Source organism: Berghia stephanieae, chromosome 7 (genome assembly GCF_034508935.2).
Source record: "Berghia stephanieae isolate SIO BIC M18660-M18661 chromosome 7, UCSD_Bste_1.3, whole genome shotgun sequence".
Classification (NCBI taxonomy): domain Eukaryota; kingdom Metazoa; phylum Mollusca; class Gastropoda; order Nudibranchia; family Aeolidiidae; genus Berghia; species Berghia stephanieae.
Window position 1 is genome coordinate 19,875,283 of NC_088366.1, and position 25,000 is coordinate 19,900,282.

A 25,000-nucleotide genomic window follows, 5' to 3' on the forward strand; every position below is an offset into this window, starting at 1 on the left:
CTAAATCGGGCAGGGGTGGGGGACTTCTCAGTCTGGGGTGTGACCATAGATAACACAGGTCTAGATAGGACAACAGGGAGGAAAACGTCATCAAAAGTTGCTAGTGAGAGGTCGAGCGCCGTCATTTTATTCTTAATGCAACCAGGGACGCTGTACTATTTAATCTCTATTTTAATGACTTTGATTGAGCTCGATTAATCTTGATTTGTGGACGGAATATAGAAAAAAAAAGGTCAGGTTTATGATGATAAACTAAATTAGACATAATAAACTACACTTTTACTTGTACATTTTAGGCTTGGCTCCATTGATCGGGTTTATATTAATTTTAATTATTTTTTTTAATGTCCTACATGTTAAATGTTGCTGTTGACCAGGGACCCATTGTAAACCGCTTGGAGCACAGTAGTGGGTATTGCGCTATATAAAGCTCATTTTTAAAGAAATAATTTATTTATTGTTTATATTAATAACAATGGCAGCAATCTAAATCAAACATACATCGACAAATAGACAACCTCCCATAGTGGGCAGGGGGGGGTACATACTGTGTCTTCTATCCCCTTATATCTGTTTTCCAACATGCTTTCTGTCTTTGTCTTGGAATGAGATTACTTGGTTTTGTCCTGGCCCTGGCCGGAGTCCTAGCTGGGAGGGAAACAGTCAAATGCATAGTTGTTGTTTTTTTTGGGAGATGATCTTTTTTTCCTTGTAAATCATCTCTCTGTTATGTATTATCAAATTTGTTATTTTGAATGTATAATGTAAGCATTTGAGTGTATTCCTCTTTGTTGGATTTTGTGCTTGTGTCCAGATGAGACTTATATGTGATCTCAAACCTAGTACATTGGTGGTATGCTCTTGAAATCTACATCTGATCCCTATTTGTTCACAGTGGTTTAATTGTAATCCTAGAATTTTTTACTATCCCATTTTCTTCCTTTTTACTGGCGCTGATATAACCTAAATGTGTAGGAAGTGCTGTTAAACCCTTAAAAACAAAAACAAACAAACAAATAGACAAAAAAAGAGAGGGTAGTCTGTGGGTGTGACAGAGTACATTCAGCGAGGGTTATATAATATAAAGGATTACTGGTACAGTCGTGTTTCTAATAATAGCTCAGTTATTGCCAGTGTGGATTTTATTTCACTTTTCGTTTCAATTGTTCTGCGCCGAAAAAAACCCGGAAATTTGGCATTGTAAAACTATAAATATGATGATAAATTTCTTTTTTTTTTAAACTTGAGCATTCATATAGCGCAGGATTCACTAAACGTGACCAACAGCAACACTTAACACGTACGATATGACATGACGCCTGTTAGGCGATAGATGAGAGAATGTGAGTAAAGGGCCTATTCCAAGGACTCCACTATGCGCCGCGCGAGGCTCGAACCCAGGACTGTCTGATCCTAAAAGCACAAGACCACGTACATAGCCGCTTCGATACGGTATTATGTCGGGTTGGGTACGATTGCCTAAGATTTCTTTCTTTTTTTTTTTTTTAGTCATAAGAATGCAATTTGAGTTACGTTTATTTGTTTTATAAGAGAACAATAGTCATAGTTTGGCGGCTATGAGGTCTCGTGGTATGACACTCGGATCGGATCGGAAAGTATTGGGTTCGAGTCCTGCTAAGCGGCGCATAGTTGAGTCCTTGGAAAAGGCTCTTTACTCACATTCTCTCATCAGATTCAGGTGTTACGTGAGTACATGGCCGCTAACAGCGTTGTCTCTGTCAAACAAAAAAAAAGTAAAATCACCCAACAGGCCTCATGTCTCATCCTAATGTCGTTAAATACTGTTGTTGGCTTCTTCTTCTAGGTTCCATGCCTGGTCCAGGCTTCGGATACTGCATGAATTATCTCTCTCCATTCCTCCCTGTCTCTTGCTTTTTCAAACAGCTCTTGGATTGTTAGGTTGGTGAAGCCCTTCAGTTGGTCTATGAGTGTTTTTCTTTGTCTCCCCCGGGCGCGTTTACCAGGTATTTTTCCACAACTTGCCAGGTATTCATTCTTATCTTTCCTTACTATGTGTCCGAAAAAGGATAGTTGTCGATCCGCTATTAAGGGCATTAGTTTCCTTTGTTGGTATGTTTGTTTTAGCACTTCTTCGTTCGTTTTGTGTGCAGTATACGATATTCTCTGCATCCTTCTCAAACACCACATTTCAAAAGTTTCAATGTTCTTTTGTGTTTCTGCATTTGTAGTCCAGCTTTCGCATCCGTATAACAAGATTGGCCACACGTAGCACTTCAAGACTCGGAATCTAATCCCGAACGACATCTGTTTGTTTTTCAAAATGTTTCCCAGGTCCATGAAGGCCTGTTTGGCTAGGGATCTCTTATAAAGCGAGTTGAGCACGTTTAGTGGATATTGCACTGTATAAAAGCTCAAGTTCGTCTTTTTAAAGTGGTTAAAGCTAAATTTGAACATTGTTGGTCATTTTACTGTAAAATATGTCTTTTTTCTTTAAATCATCTGGTTCACGTCAGCATGACAACGGGTTGAAGAATTAGCCACATTTCGACTTTTTTTTCTTTTCCCTTGATCTCCATTTTTCTCTCAGCGCATATTATTTACATCGTGTTAACTTCATGGAAACTTGTGAAATTAGCATAATATAATGCAAATATTCTGTTTACTTTTTTTCACAACTGATATTATTTATTGCTGTTTCATATGTTAAATTTTAAAAAATAATTTAAGAATGAAAATAGAAATTTCCTTTAGATAGAACGAAGTTGACGTCACTCAGGTCTTTGTTATTGTTTTGTTCTTTTCTGTTGCTGTTGTTGTTTTGTTTTGTTTTTTTGGCCTTTTTTGTGAGTAGTTCTCATCAAACTGTATTATCCAGACTACAAACGTGTAAGGTTAGACGCAGTTTTGTGTGTTGGTCCGTCATATATCCGGAAGGCAATGTTGTGAGTTATTTAGCCAAGCGCACACTAAAGGGCTAAAGGGGCAATTTTCCGTTATGATCTGTTCCAAGGGAAGTGGAAGACTGGAATTATCAAGGCATTGGACGCAATTCAGGGCGAGGTGACATACTTCCTCGAGGTTCTCTGGGCACGAAGCTATGACCATATCCAGACCGCTCTCCCATTTGCTCCCTACAATAGATAGTATGCAGATGACGTCACTCAGGCCTTTGTTATTGTTTTTGCCATCCGCGTTTGTGAGTTGTTCTCACTAAACTGTATTAACCAGAATATAAAAGTTCATGGTTACACAGAGTTTGTGTGTTGGTCCGTTATACTTCCGGATGGCAATGTTGTGAACTCCTTGGCCAAGCGCATTCTATCTATACACGTATAATAACGTACAGGAATGCATTGAGCCTTTGTCGAGTTGATTTTTTTTTTTTTTTACCTCATCAGAAACTGATATTAATTTATCTTGACATTCACTGCACTTTGACCTTTTTTCTTTCTTCTTTGCTTGTATTTCGTTGGGTTTTTTTTTTTTTTTGGGGGGGGGGGGGGGGGGGGGAGGAGGATTTTTTGTTGGTTTTTTTCGGTCCGGTTTTTCCTTCTTTTTAAATTTTTTTTAAGGTGGAGGGGGGGGGGGTGTGTGGAGAAACGAAAGTAATGGTAAGCGCCCGCCGTCTGCAGCTTTAACAGATTCTTTATAGTATTTATTAGGGCAATATCCACTAAATGTGCTCAAAGCGGTTTATTTACAAGGGGTCCAAAGCAAACGGCAACACTAAACACGCAGTACGAGACATCACACCAAGGTGCAGTTACAATTTTCTTTTTTTTCAAAAAGACACAACGCTTAGCGGCCAGGTACTCATTTTAAACATGAGTGCAGTGAAAGATTGTGAGTCCATTTTTTTTTCTATCTATCCCGCAATGCTTATCTGCCGTACTTTGAAAACAAAAACAAAACCAAAAACACATAAAGTACTCGCTGGATCATAGCACGCTCTGCAATACGACACGCTGGAGTTGGGTGACCGACTGTATTGGTTATCTCCCAGGAGCATCAGATTTCTGCACGCTGAGGATTGTAGCACGCTTTTTGGCTTCTCTCGAGAACGTGCTAAAATAAAAAATTTACCAGAAAACTCGTCCTGCAAATAGATAGTTCGAAGATGACGTCACTTAGGTCTTTGTTATTGTTTTTTTGCCATCCTCATTTATGAGTAATGCTCACTGAACTGTATTAACCGACTATAAACGTTCATCCATACACACAGTTTTGTGTGTTGGTCCGTTATACTTCCGGATGGCAATGTTATGAGCTTCTTAGCCAAGCGCATACTATCTATATCGACCGACTAAATAACCTCCATCTTGGTAAAAACTCCCAAACCTTGAAATTGCGAAGTTGAGGGTCATTTTAATCGATCTATATTATATTAGAAGGACGAGTTTTCTGGCCACAATCTTAAACACATATTGTTGTATTGTTGGGTTTTTGTTATTGTCTTTCATTTTCTTTTTTTTTTTTTTTTTTTTTTTTTTTTTTTTTTTTTGTTGTTGTTGTTGTGTGTGTGTTGTTTATTGTTTTTTTCCGGGTTTTTTGGGGGGTTTTTTGGTGTTCGGTATTTTGTTGGGTTTTTTTTTTTTTTGTTTTTTTTTTTTCAGAATGCGACAGTAATATAGATAGTATGCAGATGACGTCACTCAGGCCTTTGTTATTGTTTTTGCCATCCGCGTTTGTGAGTTGTTCTCACTAAACTGTATTAACCAGACTATAAAAGTTCATGGTTACAAAGAGTTTGTGTGTTGGTCCGTTATACTCCCGGATGGCAATGTTGTGAACTCCTTGGCCAAGCGCATTCTATCTATAGTAGAGGGTTGGGGGTTGTAGTTAGTAAGTAGACCTCACCTAAATCCCGTTTCCTAGAAATAGAAACAAGAATACCGGCCAGTAAGTTGAGTACACTGCTCTACCATTTAGATCCGTCTTTTCTATTCGTAATGAATGGCTTTTGAAGATAAAATAAGTTAAGTGCTTTGGATCACATTGTTAAAGGTTAGAGTCGCGAGACAAAATGTTGTTGTGGTTGTTGTTGCTGCTGCACTGGTGGTGTGGTAGTGGTGGTGGTGATTGTTGTTGTTGTTGTTGTCGCTGTAGCTTTAAATAAAAAAAATAAAGACATTTCATTTTTAATCACTTGTATCTACAGACCACCCCCAAGCAAAAAGAACAAACTGAGACAGAATGATTTTGCTGACGAATTTTTAGATTTTGTATCAAAAGACACATCAAATAAGCGAAAGATTTATATCGGCGATTTTAATATTCAGTTTGATGTTGATCAGAATAGTCTCGTTAAAATTATAAAAAATATGCTGAATGAACATGGCCTCACTCAGTTAGTGACCTCTCCAACTCAAAGATTGGGGCACATCTTGGACTGGTTCATCATTGACACACCCTCGCTTGTTGAATCAATTAAAAATATCAAAAAAGAAATTTCAGACCACAATCTGATTCTGGCAACTCTCAAATGCATCAAAGAGAAAGCAAAGAAAGTCAAGATAGTGTCTAGGGATACCAAAAAAATAGACATTAGTTCCTTCAAAAACAATCTGTCAGAGGAACTAGGAAGAATGGATATACCATCAGCACAGAAAACAGACGAGGTACTGCGCAACGTCATCGACAGGCATGCGCCAAACACAACTAGAATAATAAATTCCAGGAAACCGTCTCCGTGGTTTAACCAGAGTGAAAAAACTGCCAAAAGGGAAAAAAGGAATGCAGAGGCATCGTGGAGAAAATCGGGCCTTGAGATTGACCGGCTGATATATATAGCAAAAAAGCATAAGTATAAAACCACCTGCAAAAGAGCAAAAAGAAACTATTATAACACAAAACTGTCATCAGTGAGGGACACTAAGGAATTTTTCTCTGTTTCAAAGGAACTTTTAGGGGAAGAAAAGGGCATGTGTCTACCCACTAATATCCCGGTAGAAAAGCAGCCGGATGCATTTTCAGATTTCTTTTCGGGAAAAATATCGAAAATTCGGAACAATTTGGACCTCGTGCAAAATGAAGATATAAATTTCCACCCTTTTTCGGGTTCACAGGGATTCTCTTGTTTTAAAGAAACAACTGAAGAAGAAATTTCTAAAATAATTTTTTCATCTTCCTCGAAGTCATGTGATTTAGATCCTTTACCAACTAATATTTTGAAATTATGTCTTCCTGAATTGTTACCTTGCATAACTTATATTATAAATCAGTCACTTATCTCAGGACAAGTCCCAGATATCTATAAACATGCAATTGTAAAGCCTCTCATAAAAAAGCAAAATCTCAATGTAAATGACCTTAGTAACTACCGTCCCGTCTCAAATCTGCCATTTCTTTCTAAAATCCTTGAAAAAGTTGTACTCAGACGTCTTTCACAACATCTCCATGAAAACAATCTATGGGAAAAATTTCAGTCAGCTTATCGTTCTTACCACAGCACAGAAACTGCTCTGTGCTGTGTTGCGAGTGATTTGCTTGATGTTTTAGATAAAGGTTCTGTTTCTCTTCTGACATTGTTAGACCTTTCGGCGGCGTTTGATACTATTGATCACGGTATTCTCATTAAACGACTTAATATAACCTTTGGCTTGTCTGGGACTGTCTTGCAGTGGTTTGAATCTTATTTAGATGGCAGAAAGCAACAGGTTATGATTTTAGATAAACTTTCTCGTCAACATACATTGTCTTTTGGTGTTCCTCAAGGCTCTGTTTTGGGTCCAATTCTTTTTGTTTTGTATACTTCTCCATTATCTAATGTCATCACTGGTCATGGGCTGCGCTATCATCTCTATGCAGATGATACGCAACTTTATGCTACTGATAAAACTAAAAATCTCGAAAATATTGTGAAACGTGTGGAAGAATGTGTGACGGATGTGAAAGAGTGGATGGATGCAAACAAGTTGAAAATGAATGAGTCAAAAACAGAAGTGATGATTGTGGGAAATAGAGGGCAGTTGAAGGTGAATGATGGTCTTGAGGTGTTGATTGGGGGTGAAAAGATCAAAGTTTCAAAGACTGTGAAAAATTTGGGTGTCTATTTTGATTCAGAAATGAAAATGTCAGCTCACATTTCTGCTCTCTGTAAATCTTTATACTTTCAATTGAAGAAAATCAGTTCGATCCGTCAGTATATTGCAATTGGAACATGTAAAACATTGGTTGTTTCCCTCATTTTTTCGAAACTAGACTATTGTAACTCGCTGCTTGTCAACTTGCCTCAGGCTTCTATTAAACAATTGCAACTACTGCAAAACAGTGCAGCAAGATTAGTTTTTGGCAAAAAAAAATTTGATCATGCAACCCCTTTGTTGGCCTCTCTCCACTGGTTGCCCATTGAAAAGCGCACATATTACAAAGCAGCGTGTCTTGTTTATAAGTGTTTGGCTGGTATAGCACCGGCATATCTCACAGATCACGTGGTCATGTGTAAATTTGAAAATTACACTTTAAGATCATGTAATGACCAAACGAAAATTTCGGAAAAAAGATCAAGAACAAAATTTGGTGATAGATCGTTTGCTTGTTTCGGCCCCAAGATTTGGAATGAACTACCACGTGGTCTGAGGGAGTGCAAGTCTTTACCTACTTTTAAAAAGAATCTCAAGACACATTTTTACTGTATTTGTTTTTCTTGACTCTATATGAATCCTTGATTTGGCTATGAATTGTTATTGTTGTTATTATTTTATTTTTTTATTTTTTCACTTAAAATTGATATTTATATTGTAAAGTGCCCAGAGCTTGTGTTTTACACGAGAATGAGCGCTATATAAATGTGTATTATTATTATTATTATTATTATTAAAAACAAATCCATTCTGTATTGAAGAGATTTGTTGGCAGCAAGAGCGATATATTGATGCTATGTGTTTATCCAAAAATCTCACAAAATCCGCCAGTCGGATATAACGTGTGAACACACACAACTATGTGTAACCTTGAACATCTATATAGTCCGATTGATATAATTAAAATTTCATGAGAACTACTCAATAAAAAAGGCCGGCGAAAAAAAAATAACAAAGTGGTGAGTGACGTCAATTTCGTTCTATCTATATGAGGGGCAAAACCCCCTTGGAAAGGAGCCATAAAAGTGACTAGGCTAGGCAGGCTCTATATTGAGAACAAAAGTGTGATGTCAAAATACTGATTATAATTTCCGCATACATTGTGCAAAACTGATCTTCTGGTTTCAGAGTGGTAGCGTCTTATTTTCTCGCCTATATAAATGCTGGTCGTTAACTCACTAAACCCTAACACCGACTATATCCGTAGTTTAACCCGGGTTACTTTTACCCCATGCCTATTTATTACATTTTTCTGAGACTAATAATTATAGGTGTAGTATCAAAGCTAATGTTTTTAATTTTTACATGTTAACGGTAGTTGAATAAAAGTTATCTATGTTCATGCTTATTTTAATACATTTTTTCCAGTTTTGAAAACTAGCAAAAATCTCTAGGATTGAGTGAGTTAATATAGATTATCCATCCTCGCTCTTGTACACCCCCCGTAATCATACGAATCTGCCTATACGTTCTGCTACTTCCTTATGATTCAATATGTAACCTATTCATTGTTTACGCATTGTCTGGATGACAGGTCATACACTTCCAATGAGTTTTGAACTTGACGATAGGAAGGTGTGACGCCACGACTTGTTTCATATTGAAATCTTCGGGACAAATGAAAGATCGGGAGACCAAAGTCAACTTAGAGAAGATCGGTGGACAGAAAGGTGAAAGAGGCAAAACCGTCATAGCACCAACTGAGCAAGATGGCTCAGAATCGAGCGTGCTTGAAGAGCATAGTTGCAGCCCTACCCTGGGCCTATGGTTCAAAAGGGCAACACCCACTAAATGTGCTCAAATCATTTTATAAGAGGTCCCAAGAGTCAAAAGTAAAATTAAATAATATTATGCAGGGCCAGACGCACACGATGTCAGTAATGCGCTATCATGATCTCTTTCCTACTATGGCAACGCTGATATCGGCCAGCGTTTCGTTTTATACCTGAGTACGCTGAGTAAACACCCATTTGCCAAAGACTCAGCTTTAAGCCCCTTGCAGCCAAACTCTCGAACCATCGATCAACGGGTTGGAAGACGAGTGTTAATGATGCTTTGCGTTTAGGTAAAATACTCACAACATCCGCCAACCGGATATATCGTAGAAACACACAAAACTATGTGTAACCTTAAACGTTTATAGTCTGATTGATATAATTCAGTGAGAAATAAGCACCAAAATGGCTGTCTAAAAACAAAAACAAATAACTGAGAGACGTCAATTTCTATTCACGTAGAGCCGCACGGAGATGAACGGGAATGAAAAACGTCGTGACATGACGAAATATGAACTGACCGTCAACAGGACTCCAAATCAATAGATTTGTCTGCATGGAAACAAACGTTAGCATGATGCAACAAGGTAGAAATGCTCCAATTTGCCCATTTTCGTCTCGTTGCATCATACGGCTCGTCTTGAATATAAACATCCACCCCCACCACCCCGATAGTGACGATCCATTAAATGTTATTTTCTAGTTACATCGTACGCAATGATTTGAAGAAGAAGAAGAAGAAGAAGAAGAAGAAGAAGAAGAAGAAGAAGAAGAAGAAGAAGAAGAAGAAGAAGAAGAAGAAGAAGAAGAAGAAGAAGAAGAAGAAGAAGAAGAAGAAAGAGAAGAAGAAGAAAAAGAAAATGAAGAAGAAGAAGAAGAAGAGAAAAAAGTTTTCTTTTAATTTCCACGATCCAATATTGTTACATAGATACAACATCGGTAGTTCAAAGGAACGAGTTCTCTCGTTTTGTGATAGACTTTTTGCCAAGACTCAGCTTTGAACCGGAGAAAAGTGGACTTGAACCCTCGAACCACTGGTCGGGAGTCATACGTCACACCAGACCACAGAGCTGCACGGAAATGACCTTGATTGAAAATTGACGCAACACGGAAGTCATAATTGAAATCACCGTCAACAGAACTCTTAATAAATAAATAAGACATAGATTCGTCTTCATGGATCAAAATGTTAACATGATGCAACCCTCTTAGTTAAAATTTTGGTTTTAAAAAACCTGTCCTTCAGATATCGATCGATTTAAATTACCCTCATTTTGGCAACAACAAAAAAACCTGTCAAACCTGGGACTTTGACCGGGACCCGAACACTTGAACCACTGGTCGGAAGTCGTATGTCATACATAAATTACACTAGACCACAGAACAGCACGGTATTGATCGGGGGTGAAAAAATGACGCAACATACCGAAATAATTGAACTCAACGTCGCCACCACTCTCAATCAATACGTCATGATGCAAGAAGGTAGGAATACTCCCATTTTCACACGTTTCCGCCTCGTCGCTTCGTATGGCTTGCCTTGAATATTCGTAGACAGTGGTTTTCTCTTATGATCATCCGATTACAATAACAATTAACATATTTATCCCGAGGTCAAGTCCGTTCAAAATTTATATAAAGTATTAAAAAAAAAGCTCACATCCGCACAGTTGGGAAACATCTGTATCAAAATTTTAAAATGAGAAAATAATGAGGCATCGTCTGGAAAAGTGTTTCTTTTTCCGATTATCCTAGTAATTCGTTTTTTCAAATGTTTTTTGTTTTGTTTTTCTGTTGTTTTCTTCTTTTGGCGGGTAGGGGGGGGGGTTGCTGTTTGTTTGTTTGTTTGTTTTTTTGTTTGTTTTTTTTTTTTCGGTTTTTGTTGTTGTTGCTTGGTTTTGTTTCGGGGCATCTTTACTATAGTGATGATCCATTCCCATGTAACCCTCTCGTTCATTGTATGCTTAGATTTGAAGACGGAAAATAAAATTTAAAAAACAAAAACATTTTATACACAAGGTCAATGGATCAAAGGGACGATCGATGCCTTTCGTTTTGTGGTAGTCCTCTAGCCAAGACTCGGATTTGATCGGGACTCGAACCCTATAACTACAAGGAGGAGTGGCATACATTATACCAGAACACACAGCTGTACGATGATGAACATGAATGACAATAAATGACACCGTCACTGATTTTATGACAGTGGAATATAAGTATGATTTCAACTAGATAGATTACAATCGAACTAGTAAAACTTTTGTGTGTGTGTGTGATAGATGCAATCACCGCCAATGCGGCTCTAAGTCAATAGGACATAATAATATATTACATCTGCCATCAATAATAAACTGAATTACATTTAAATACGTATGAACAGTGCCACAATTTATTATACTATTATTATTTTTATTACATAAATACATTATATTCGCATCGTTAGTTAACTATACTCGTGCATTGAGGTTATATATTACAAAACATATAGTCTGCAGATACGTATATTTCTATACTGTCATGTTATATGGTACTGTGTCTGTGATATAAGATTTGTAGAGTTTGCAATAAACTATCTTAACCTTAATGACAGGCCATCTTACTTATCCGAACCAGCGACCACCTGAGCTCTAGCCCTTCGGTCTTGTGCCATGACGTAGAAGTTAGAATGACAGGCCATCAATGAGGGTCTTCCCTGTCAGTCTTGGTATGCACTGTCTGTGGTGCAAAACAGATGATGATGACGACGATGACGATAAAGGAAATGATAATGGGAGTTAAATTAATGGCTTTCTGACTTCTCACTGTCACGAGTCATTGTATGTTCAAGTTTGACGAAATTTGCTTGAAAATACATGTTAAAAGTTGCGGAAATCTTTTTAAAAAATGAAATATACCCGTATCATTGCTAAATTAGTAGGCGATGGGAATTAAAGCATGACGCTAGAAAACAATGCTTTGACACTAAACAATGAACGAAAATGTAATCGACCATTCAAAATTGTCCAATTATAAAAAGCCTCTACCTCAGCTAATATTGATATGTCAGGGTAGTTCTATAACAAAAAAAAAAAAAAAATTATAGAATGTTTTCATCTTTGATAGTAATCTCCATGCGTCCTACCCTACTGTGCACGATTTAAGGGTTTTAGGGACCTAATTTCCCATACTAATAATGTGTCTGCATTTGTCAAAAAAAAACGATCCCTGATGCAACAAAGTAGAAATGCTCTGACTTTCACGTTACGTCTCGTTGCATCATCATCCTGTATCACACCTGTATGAGCTAGATTTGAAACCAACGATTTCTCAATTCAATGATAATTACAACTCAATACGACTAGAGGCTTTTCATCTGGCCACAATTTAACCCCGGGGTCAAGTCAGTACGATTGTACTTCAAGTTAAGAAAAACCACAAGGTCTTTTTTGTTTTTGTTTGTTTGTTTGTTTTTTTTTTGCTAGATCACAATGGATCTGTCTATGAAAAAAAATATTGTAATAATAGAATAAACGGCCTCCATTCAAAATATCACAGAGAAAATAATGAGAAACGGGCTAGTAGGGGATCAGGTTGACAACGTCCCCCTGAAGCCGAAGCCTTTTCAATATAACATGAGCAAAGATCCCCATTTCACGAAATGTTTTCTTAGAATTTTACCAATTCAATAAGCTGTGAAACAAAATGAAAAATTTTAATTTTTTTTTTTCCGGCGGAGCGAAATTGCCGGAAATGCCGGCAAATTTACAGGCCTGTGAAAGGATTAGTTCCCTGCTTCCTTTTTGAAAAATATATTTCCAGAGGTCGCTTTTTTCTTTATTTATATTTTGGGAAACCCTCTTTTGTAATGGTCCGTTTCCAGTTTACAGATTACCTTATCCTTGCATCATACGCTTTGTCTTGGAGAAGAAAAAAAATGTTCTCTTTCTATTTCCACAATTAAACACAACAGAAATTGATGTCACCCAGTTCTCTATTAGTTTGTTGGGTTTCTTTTTTAAAGAAAGCTATATTAATGATAATTTCTAACTAAATTATATCAATCAAATTATAAACGTTAAACGTTACACATAGTTGGGTTGTTTAATTTGTATGGCGGATATTGTATTTTACCTAAACGCATAGCATCAATACTGCCGTACTCTGAAAAAAAAAATAAATCACGAATTAAAAATTTTGGCACGAGAACTCGTCCTTCAGAGAAATATCGATCGATTCAAACGACTCTCATCTTGGCAAAAAAAAAAAACTCTCAAACCTGGGACTTCGCGAGGTGATGGGTGACAGTGATCGCAAATCTGGCCCCGACATAGTGTCTGCCCTTAGGAAAGACATTTTAAATGCATTACCCCACTTCACTAAGATGTGAATGAGTACCTGGCTATAGATAGTACGCGCTTGGCTAAGAAGCTCATAACATTGCCATCCGGAAGTATAACGGACCAACACACAAAACTGTGTGTATCCATGAACGTTTATAGATAGTTCGAAGTTGACGTCACTCGGGTCTTTGTTATTGTTTTTTGCCATCCGCGTTTATGAGTAGTTCTCACTAAACCGTGTTAACCAGACTAATATACGTTCATGGTTGCACACAGTTTTGTGTGTTGATCTGTTATACTTCTGGATGGCAATGTTATGAGCTTCTTAGCCAAGCGCATACTATCTATAGTCAGGTTAATACAGTTCAGTGAGCATAGCTCATAAACGCGGATGGCAAAAAAACAATAACAAAGACCTGAGTGACGTCATCTTCGAACTATCTATAGATAGTATGCGCTTGGCTAAGAAGCTCATAACATTGCCATCCGGAAGTATAACGGACCAACACACAAAACGGTGTGTATCCATTTACTTTTATAGTCAGGTTAATACAGTTCAGTGAGCATTACTCATAAACGCGGATGGTAAAAAACAATAACAAAGACCCGAGTGATGTCATCTTCGAACTATCTATAGGGGAGTGACGAATATTAAGCGAACAATAAACAATTGTACAAAAGGGACGCCTGACAGATATTTTGTGGAAATGAAATGGAAATTTTTTTTTTTTCATGACGTGTTATGAAGCGTGGCAAATTTGTGAAAATGTTAATGTTCATATTTTATATTATGTATTTATTTAAAAAGAGATAATTGTAGTAAATAATGAATAACTGAGTTGGATGTGTTTAGAGAATGAATTTTATTGCAAGCGGTAGGTATGATGTAGGCGAATTTCAGGGTGTTAGCGTGTGTGTGTGTGTGTGTGTGTGTGTGTGTGTGAGTGGAGTGTTAGCGTGTGCATGTGTGTCTGAGTGTGTGTAGCATGACGCTTTTTACTGAAACAACCCTCAATATGGGCTTACATTTATAATTATAGTCGTCGTAACCCCAGGCGAGGCTTGATTCACGACATAACACATTATGTATTGATTGTGTCGCCTTCCTCGGAATGAAAACACGGTTTGGGTAAACAACCAATCGGCTGAATGACGAAACATTTATCTGTCTTCAAATCATAACGTCTACCAATATTTTTAAGTTTAGATGGTCCAATAAAAGGTGTTGGAGTTTTAAAAAATAAAATAGTTTAAGTTAACTTTAGCTTAAACTACGACACCTGAAATCCATATAACTTTGTTCCTGATACGATATTTTGAAAATCTATAAAATAATGCAAATGTTATGTACACTTAGCTTTACGGTTCGGAAACATGGACCATGAATAAAAACATTGAAAAACGAATTGAAGCCTTTGAAATGTGGACATTCCGTCATATCAGCTGGACCGAAAAGAAGACCAACGAAGAAGTGTATGACATTATGAACATAAGGCCAAACTTATTGAAAACAATTAAAACAAGAAAGATAAAATATTTTGGACATACAAACGCCACATCTTCATCCAAAACCACATTTCAGAGGGATGTGTGGAGGGAAGGCGGACAAGAGGTCGAACGGCAAGGATATGGATGGATGACATCAAGTCATGGACTGGCCTTACTGCAGCTGAATGGAATTACAACAGGGCGACGGATAGACATGCTTGGCAGGAAATTTCACGTCGACCTCTGAAGAGATGACACGCCAGATAGATCGCCAAACAGGCAGTCATGTCTCGTTCTACATGTTAAGCGTTGCTGTTGGTCAGGGACCCTTCGTATACCGCTTTGAGTACGTGTTGTGGATATTGCGCTATATAAAAGAAAGCACAAGTTCAAGTTTGAGAGTATTTCCATTACACCAATGAGACCACAACAACTTGGGTTATCAGACCTGCAAGTGAGGATGCGCCAAAAAAAGTTGTTTTTTTTTTTTTTTTTGTTTTCGTGGATGTTCAACCAAAAAATACTCCAATTATAATTTGGATAACTATTTGGATAAACTAAGGGGGGAAATCGTTTTCATCAGTTTATATCAGTCAAATAATGTAAAATAACCCAAAAACTGACGATTTGTCACCAATAGAATAGCAGAAATAGTTCCTAAAAGGTTAAAAACAAAACGTATGGATAAAGAAATCAAATTTGTCCACACTTTTTCTATTTTCTAAAAAGATATAACTACTAAATAATTTCGATACTAAATCATCAGTTTTGGCTTATTTTACAATATTTAACACAAAGAAATAACTGATGAAAGCGAACTTTTTCCTTAGTTTTTTTTAATTTTAAAAACAAATAACAGTATTGAAGTATTTGTCTGGCGAACGTCACAAAACATCTTAGCACAGTCTCAACTAAGGACACGTCGAATAAAACCAAACGACGCCATCAAAGAATTAAATAATAAGCGTGAATTCTACTCATATGTCAGTGACCAAGATGTACAATAAACGCCTTTGCGTGCACGGCTCCAAAGTCTTTTTTTAAAAAAGCTTTTTATCAAAACATTTCAAAGAAATGAGTCTTGGGTTTAAAACATTTTGACTAGCTGAGATTCATCTTAATATATTGAGGTATAAAGTCATTCGGCCAACCTTGGCCAAATGTGATTTAAAAAGCAACGCAGATTTCATGCGCATCGCAGAGGATCGTGATTCGTGGAGACAGTTGTGTGACGAGGACAAGCCACGATGGCTGATGATGAGGTCATTAAAAATTGTTCTGTTCAAAAAGCAAAATAACTCGTTTTGTCAATGACTGCCAGGATGCTGAATTCATAATTAATCTATGCTTTATTTTATTGTCTTTCCCGTAATATTTCGATTTCATATTTGCTTTTATTTCGCCAATCTTTTCCTTTCATACTTTTTAATGATTTATTCTTGTTTGAAGACACTGACATGCGTGTATGGGGTCATTGGACGAGCAAGGTGAACTAAGGAAAAGAGGGGTGGAGAACATCGACAAATTGTCACACTTGTATTTAATACAAATACTAGAAATTTTGAATATTATGCTCAAAATTTATAGACAGAACGAAGATGACGTCACTCGGGTCTTTGTTATTGTTTTTCGCCATTCATGTTTATGAGTAATTCTCACTAAACTGTATTATAAACGATCAAGGTTACACATAGTTTTGTCTGCTAGTCCGTTATAGATAGTTCGAAGATGACGTCACTCAGGCCTTTGTTATTGTTTTTGCCATCCGCGTTTATGAGTAATGTTCACTGAACTGTATTAACCTGACTATAAACGTTCTTGGATACACACAGTTTTGTGTGTTATTCCCTTATACTTCCGGATGGCAATGTTATGAGCTTCTTAGCCAAGCGCATACTATCTATATTTTCGGATGCCAATGTTTTGAGTTTCTTAGCCAAGCGCATAAATAACAATGTGAAATTGAATGTAAGCTTCAATTTAATAAACGAAAACAGACAATGTGGACAAAAACGTTTCGGGTTTACCCTTTATCAGCAAAACAGGATGAATGAAACACTACAGACGAATGAGATAATAATATGTGATAACGGCGTTGCTTAGGTGAATAAACAAAAACATTTATTTGCCCCCATCAATGCTGTTATGAATTTTTTTTTTAAATAATCAAACAAAACCAATCTGGCTATATTGAAATAAACCTGTTTTGTCAAAGTCCGACGGACAAACAGCCAATCGCCCACGTATGCCCTCCCAATAAAATCGTCTGTCCTGACCTGGCCTTTTCACTGTTTTGCAATATTCCACCCATCATTCGCCCTGTCACCGTGCGGCCCCCCTAATGTTGTTCCAGCGATTTCTAATCCCCAATGTCTTATTTATATTCATGACATTCAAATCGCATGCCGAGCTACAACATCGTTTTCCTTCATTGAAGAGATGCAGTACGCCCGAATCTAATCAAACTGTAAATACTCTGTTGTTCGTGTGAGATGCTGATATATAAAGTATTGAAGTGCAGCTTTACATATTATCGTCAGCATCTTGTATAGCCATCCTAAACTCCTGTTTACATCAACTTTTTATTTTATTTTTTTTTTTTTTTTTTTTGTTGCTCGTCCTGATTGTAAGTTGTGTTGACAATTGTACTGTCCAGGGGTAAATTCTTACATAGATCATGGATGCCACTTGGGTCATTGAAAATGTCCCCTGAACTTTTCGCCTCAAAGCTTGGCATCCCACGCCCTACTCTCCTTCCGCCATAGGTTACGAATTAGATACTTTTCCCAGGAAGTGTGCGTGTGTGTGGGGGGGGGGGGGGGTGCATACAAGCATAAACTGGAAAAAAATATGGTATTAATGTGTTGTTTTGCCTTTCACATGACAGGCAAAATATATCTATGATACAAAATATGTTTGACCGGTAGAGAGAGAGAGAGAGAGAGAGAGAGAGAGAGAGAGAGAGAGAGAGAGGGGGGGGGGGGGGGGGGAGGGAGGGAAGGAAATGTGTTTGTGTGCACGCACGAAGTAAAATTTTATGACCAAAATGAAAAACGGTGTAATAAAATAATACACATGGATTTTTTACTTTTTGTTGTGTGTGAGAGAGAGAGAGAGAGAGAGAGAGAGAGAGAGAGAGAGAGAGAGACAGAGAGAAAGAGATAGATAGAGAGAGAGAGAGAGAGAGAGAGAGAGAGAGAGAGAGAGAGAGAAATGTAGACTATTATAGAACATATCTGCTGGTAAACCCGAAACAACCTTGAAATTCCAAATTACGTAATATAAATCGACCCAATTGTGATATAATCTTGTACTTATTAAGTAGCCTGAAAAAACAAAATACGATCTTAAACTGACAAAACACCTTTTTTTATGCTTTTGTTTTCTTGTGGCCATAATAATATGACCAATGGATTAAAATGGCCTCCGACTTGGTCAAAAAGAAAAATATCTAAACATAGAGCGCGTAACTTCTTGGCATTTTCAGATTGTAGTCATCTGCGGCTTTCGAATCGGAAGGTCCTGGGTTCGAGCCTCGCTCGGCGCATGGTTGAATCCGGTGGAAAAGACTCTTTACTCACATTCTCTCATCGTACCCAGATGTAAAATGAGTACCTGACCGTTAACAGCGTTGTCTCTGACGGGGGGAAAAATTGTATTATCGCCGAACAGGCACCGTTCTACATGCTACGGGTTGCTGTTGGTAAGGGACCCTTTGTAAAGCGCTTTGAGCACGTCTAGTGGATATTGCGCTATATAAAAGCTCAATTATTTATTTTATTATTTTTTAAAGTTAGAGATCAGTTTAAGCTATCATGCACGCAGTTTAAGTTTTCTGGTCAAAGTAAAGATAAGATATTTTGTCTGTGTATAAAAGAATAGTAATAATTTACGGTTGACCGGTCCCTGATAATTCAGAGCTACCGGCAAAAAAAAACAGCCAGGGCGCGATAGTTAAAAACAAATCCTTGTTAAACAAAAACAAAAAAAACAAAAAAGCAAAAAAAAAAAGCGCTGTTCTAACCTGCCCGGTATTATGAAAATATCCACAGCGGTGTGAACTTGGTACCTGTTTAGCTATTACTAAAGCATTGCATCATCAATGCAATCTTTTTTTTTTTTAAACCATTGAATGAAGAACGATTGGTGTTGTATTATAGATGAAACGAAATTTGCACTTATAATGACCGTTCTTAGTGCCATTGAGAATGCGACTTTCAATACCTGACTTTTCACTTGTTTAAATCTATTGGAAACATTGGAATCACCAGCAATTCTTAACTTCCAAAACACCCAAAGTATTAATCCTATAAGACAAAGCAGTCGAGTAATTTCCTCTTGAACTCAATACATCCCCAGAGGTATGAATTTGGTACCTGTTTAGCGATTACTAAAGCATTGCACCAGCAATTCAATCTTTTCTTCTTTAAAACCATTGGATGAGGAACGATTGATGTTATATAGAGGGAACGAAATTGACGTCACTCAGCTAATTGTTTTTGTTTTAGACAGCCGCCTTATTGATTAGTTCTCACTTCATTATATCAATCAGACTATAGACGTTCAAGGTTACACATAGTATTGTAGGTTGGTACGTTCTATCCGGCTGCCGGATGTTGTGAATAATTCACCACAACACATGGCATCAATAAGGCTTAATTTGATCATGTGAGGGCTATTGTTGATCCATAAATTTAGTTGCGGTGACTTCCATCCATCACACCCTCCTTGAAAATGAACAAGACTAATAATATTATATAGAACTAAATAGATAAATAGGGGGGGGGGGGGGGGGGTCCCGATGACTCGGTAGAGCACTCGCTTCACGCGATCCCGGATGCAGTCGAGTTTGTTTTTGTTTTTTTTTTCTGACCTTGAGCATTAATACAGCGCAATATCCACTAAACGTGCTTCAAACTCTTTACAAGCCCCCCCCCCCCCCCCCCCCCCCCCCCCCCCCTCGCCAACAGCAACACTCATAATGCAGGACGAGACATGACTTATGTTTGGCGATATCACAATCTATTTTTCGACAGAGAAAGTCTAATATTGGAAGAAGCAATGTCTTTAAGGTGCCCAGCAGGCCACTTCCGGTTCGTGTTGCCCGCTGGTGGAATTAAACGGCAGAAGGGCGCGATATTACTATATACATTTACCCATCCATCTCATTACCGGATACCTCATGACCTCTCATTTGACCCCTGACACAATATGACAATTACTGGGCGCCCTGACGCCCATTAAATTTGACATTAAATTGCACTACAGATTACCATTGATATTTCAAGAATCAGGAAGAAAGGGAGTGGGGGAGGTGATGATAAAGTACCAGTTTTCAATTGAGCCATGTAATGAGAAGTATCAGTGAAAAAAACACTTAAGCATATATACATTTATATCATTCAATATCCACTACACTTGCTCCCAACGCTTTACAAGGGGTCCCTAGCCAACGGCAACACCACCATCAGGGCGAACCCACACCGGAGACTTGACTCCTACGACCGGCGCTAACGTCCTCTGCCGTCTTCCGGATGTAGTAGTCCGATAGAGGACGGGGTCGTTGGAGTCGGTCTCCGGTGTAGGTAAGCCCTCACCCTCCTCCCCAACTCTTACACCGATCTCTTTTCTTTTTCTAACTTTTTACTGTCTAAGGTCACTGAGAGTGGCTGTTGAGTGGATATGCGGTCTTGGACTCACTCAACAAACGACTTAAATAAGATCCCAGACCAGAGTCTGAGCTGGCAACTATTCTTGTGCTTAAAATAATAAGAGCTTTTCTATAACACAATATCTACTAAACACGCTCAAAGCGTTTTACATAAGGTCCCAAGCCAACATCAACACGTAAGATGTAGACAAGAAGCCTGTGAGGTGCAATTACAGTTTTCTTTCCGTCAGAGACATCCCTGTTTTCGGCCAGGTATTCATTTTACACCTAAGTGCGGTGAGAGAACGTGAGTAAGGGTCTTTTCCGAGGACTCAACTTTGCACCGCCCAGTATGAAGTGCATATAGAACATGGAATTTGCCGTTATATCTATAACTGCAATCCTTTTCTTTTTAATTTTCAGCTTGAATAAAGGGATGACTTTATATTGGAATCAAGGAGACAAACAGACAAGTGTCACTCTCAGATACACAATAAACCCAGTAAATAGACAAACAATCAGGCAGAAAGTAAACTTTTTTTTTAGTGGTGGATGGCACTGACTGCATAGCGTCCCTCTCACAGCCAGGCAGAGTTGTCATATCAGTAAGGTCAAGAATTCGAGCCCCCATCGCCGCACAATTTTTATTCTCTACTGTCTTCTGGCACTTTTCTACTCACTTCATTTCCTCTTATTATCATAAATTTCTGACACATAAAGCAGACAGAGATATACCTACAAGAACAAAAAGCAGCGAACAAATGAATGGACAGAAGGATACACAAAGCAGCCAATAGAAAGACAAGACAGATAAATAGATAAACGCTATACACTGATACACAAGACAGCAAATGTTACTCACAGATACCCAAGGCAGTAAATATATAGACAGACACAACAGATACATAAGGCAGTCAACCGTCAATAGAAGACAGAAACAGACAAATGTTACTCACTGATGCACAAGGCAGCTAGCAGACGGACAGCCATCTGAGGAGGATCACAGTCTGGGAAGATTGGTTGTAGACTATAGTAGGCAAAGGTCAACGAAACTATAGCTTGCGCCGTGGGTCGGATCACCAAAAGATTCACCTGATGAATAAAATTATTTTCAAAATGTATATATATATATATATATGCACTTAATACCAGTAATGTCTTAAATATCATGGGTATGGATCAGGCCAACACCATTTAGAGGACAAAGATATCCTGTAATTGTAATACTACATGCCATTTCACACATAATCAACAGCACTTGAGAACAGGAAGTGGTGAGGGTTATGGGACATCAAATTCATTTATCAACCAAAGGTAGTGGGTGATTGTGCTATCTCTAAGGCCCTGTAGATAAGATGAGTGGCCTATTTCATAGAAGGGGGGGGGGGGGAATAACCATTATTTAAGGAACGATGACTTAAACCTTTAATTTTTCTTGAAGGAGTTGCAGACACCACTCTGAAGAATTCAAATGACGAAACAGGCATTTTCACATGATTAACCCATTTTATTTAGGATAGTACAATACTCACCATACAGCAAGTCACCACCACCTCTTGTTTTTTTTCCCCCATATGAAATAAAACCTCCAAAATCAGATAATGTTTCATAAAATTATATGAATAGCTCTGTTGGTGGAGAGATAATGATGATGTGGTGATGGTTGAAGTAGTAGTGGTATAGTTGATGATGCTGTGGTAATGGGTAATGATGATGATAGTTGTAAAAGTAGTGGTGGTAGCGGTGATGATATGGTGGTGTTTGTTGTAGTGGTGATAATGATGATGATGATGATGATGATGATGTGGTGGTGGCTGTAGTAGAGGTGTCAATGAAAATGACATGGAGGTGACTGTAGTAGTGGTAGTAGTGAGGACGATGCCGTGCTTGTTGTGGTTGTGATTATATTATTGTGGTGGGGGCGGTAGTAGTGATCAAAATATGTGGTGGCGGTGGTTATATTATATATGAGAAATTCCTGTGGTCTGACGGGTAATTTGCCACAATCAACTAATACTAATATCCCATAAGTAGACAAAATATGAGTTATAAAAATGTTTTAAAAATCCACACATACCCAAAGTTGTAGAAAAGCTGGCAAGGGTCCAAACGCTTCCATGATGTAAGCATAGTCACCACCTGACCTGGTGATTGTCACTCCCAGCTCAGCATAACACAGGGCGCCCAATAAAGAAATGATTCCACACCCCGCCCATACCAGAAGACAAAGCCCCACCTGACAGAAGATTATGGGGTTTAACTATAAAATGAGGCATCTTGGCAGCTATTTGATTGTAAACATTAAACAGCACTGAGACAAACTTAAAGGTAATTCTATCGGCTTTAAAAAAAAAAGGTTGATGGATGAATTACTTTTGTGCGGCTATGTGGTCTAGTAGTATGAGACTCGCTTTTGGATCAGAAGGTCCAGGGGCTCGATCCTAGCTCGGCGCATAGTTGAGTCCTTGGAAAAGGCTCTTTATACTCACATTCGCTCACCGTACTCAGGTGTAAAATGAATACCTGGCCGTTAACAGCGTTGTCTGTCAGAAAAATTGTAATATCGTCGAACAGGCATCATGTCTCATTCTATATGTTACGTGTTGCTGTTGGTCAGGGACCCTTTCTAAAGCGCTTTGAGTTATTTAAGCATGTTTAGTGGATATTGCGCTATATAAAAGCTCAAGGTATTTTGGTTTGTTTATTATATTCCTATATATCCCCGATTCAGCACAATATGAATGCACTTAGCACATTCAACGCGCTTTACAAAGCTTTAAAGGTCCTAATCCCACATCAACACAAAATTTTAAATTTTAAAAATATACACACACATCTCACATCCTCACATGTGTATTTTGAAATTTACCATAAAGATATTTGATTAATTTTTATGTTACACATATTGTAATCTTTAAGATTTTAGTTTTTAGTTCAATTTTCATAATTCCTGCAAATGTGGGATAAGCTGACTGAAAGAAGAACAAGTTCAATTTTCATTCACCACGATATGCATGTGATGTTTGAACCTTTTTGCTACCCACTGCTTACAAGAAGTATGTAGGGCAAATAATCTACCCATGATGCTGTCTTTCTGGATTCCTTTCAATTCAAAAATCGTCTTATTAAAATCATTTATTCCCACACTCACTGACAATTTCAAGACCTAATATAATAGAAGTGAACGGACGTGTGGTTTGACATCTTAAAGCAGGTTCTTCCGTAGGTAAGTGGCAAGAAAGTTAAATTCTATAAGGACCGTTTATTTATATTCATCGTGGGAATGTTATTAAGTTACAAATGTGGTTAGAGACTGCCCGAAATCAAGGAATAAAAAGTCCATCTGGTAAAATTGAACTGTCATGTAAAAGTTGGCCCTAAACATTCTGATCAGCAGTGGGAAACAAAAGGGTTCAAACAGCTTGCATGCATATTGTGGTGAATGAAAATTGAGTTTAATACAAACATTTTAAAGACAATAAAACCAACATAACAACTCAGCTGGCCTTTACTCATTTTATACCATAATGTAGTCTGTGACAGTGAGTAGAGAGCCTTCTCCGAAGGCAAGTTCATACCACAAGACCACAAAGCTGAACAATGGTCAACCAAAGGAAGCATTTTGAAATCAGTAAAAGACCTTAGAAATTACACATTTAATGTTCCATAGTTAGCAATTGTATATTTACACAATAAAATGGGACTAAAATACTGGCTAGAAGCTCAAGTGAAAGAGACCATAAAAGAAGCTTTATAGTTTACAGTATTTTTCGCTCTAGTATAATATTTGATTAAGCTTATTGTAATTATTTTTTTCAATTTCAATGTGATACTTTTTTCTACTTTTACTTTTACAATACTATGGGATGAAAATGAGATACCTGGATACCTCTGTACAGAGCTTGGTGTAGTCTCCTTCGCTCCTCCTCATCTATTAATGATTGGACCAATTTTTATAATTGAACTTGTTTCCTAGGATGTTGCTTATCTCCAACTCTGCTTTGAATTTATTCAAATTTTTTGCTGATACTGCGATGATTAATCATAACTTATATTATCTTATCTTAAAGCTTTGACAATGTTTAAATGTATTTGATGGCCAGCATGTACGAAGGCCTGAGTAGTTATAGACCGTCTAATTATAATTATAGTTATAGTCAGTCCCCCTAAGTTGAGGACTGATTTGCTTCTGGCAATATATCATACTACACTCATTCACTCATCCATACCATCATACTCATACACACAACTTTTCTTTGGTTTCAAAGTACCCTATCAGCGTTAAAGTACACAATAAAGATGTGAAACTGAGGAAGCCGGTAATGTATGGGGTAAAGACTTGTACCTCCATACTAATACTCGAATAACTAATACTAATACTCTCATCATCACTCATACTCATATATTCATATCATTCAAAATACAAATAAAGTAATAAAATTAATAAAAGATAAATTTCAACTTGTTTTATTTGCTCTGTCTTTTACGTTCATACAACGCAGTCTATTCCTTGCCGATGACAAAATCATCGTAATCATATCAGTACACTGATGAGAAACGAAGATTCATTGATAAAAATATGTGTCAAGGTTTCATGTAGTTGTAGGCACATTGACATCATATTGCATCATCACAATCACACATTATGGTTCTGTCGAGAGACTCTGAAACAAGAAGAAATGGTCAGTCCAAGTCAGATATTAA

At 37.6% G+C, this 25,000-nt stretch overlaps 1 protein-coding gene across 1 annotated transcript in view; it reads right to left on the reverse strand.

The window, feature by feature from the left end:
- The window catches only part of LOC144976850 (large neutral amino acids transporter small subunit 1-like), a 50,467-nt gene that overhangs the window by 25,078 nt on the left and 389 nt on the right, over positions 1 to 25,000 (reverse strand). The window contains exons 2-3 of the mRNA XM_078921361.1: positions 22,374 to 22,532; positions 21,253 to 21,388 (exon numbers count right to left, since the gene is read on the reverse strand). Coding sequence (XP_078777487.1) covers positions 21,253 to 21,388; positions 22,374 to 22,532 — 295 coding nt within the window. The remainder of the gene's footprint in view (positions 1 to 21,252; positions 21,389 to 22,373; positions 22,533 to 25,000) is intronic.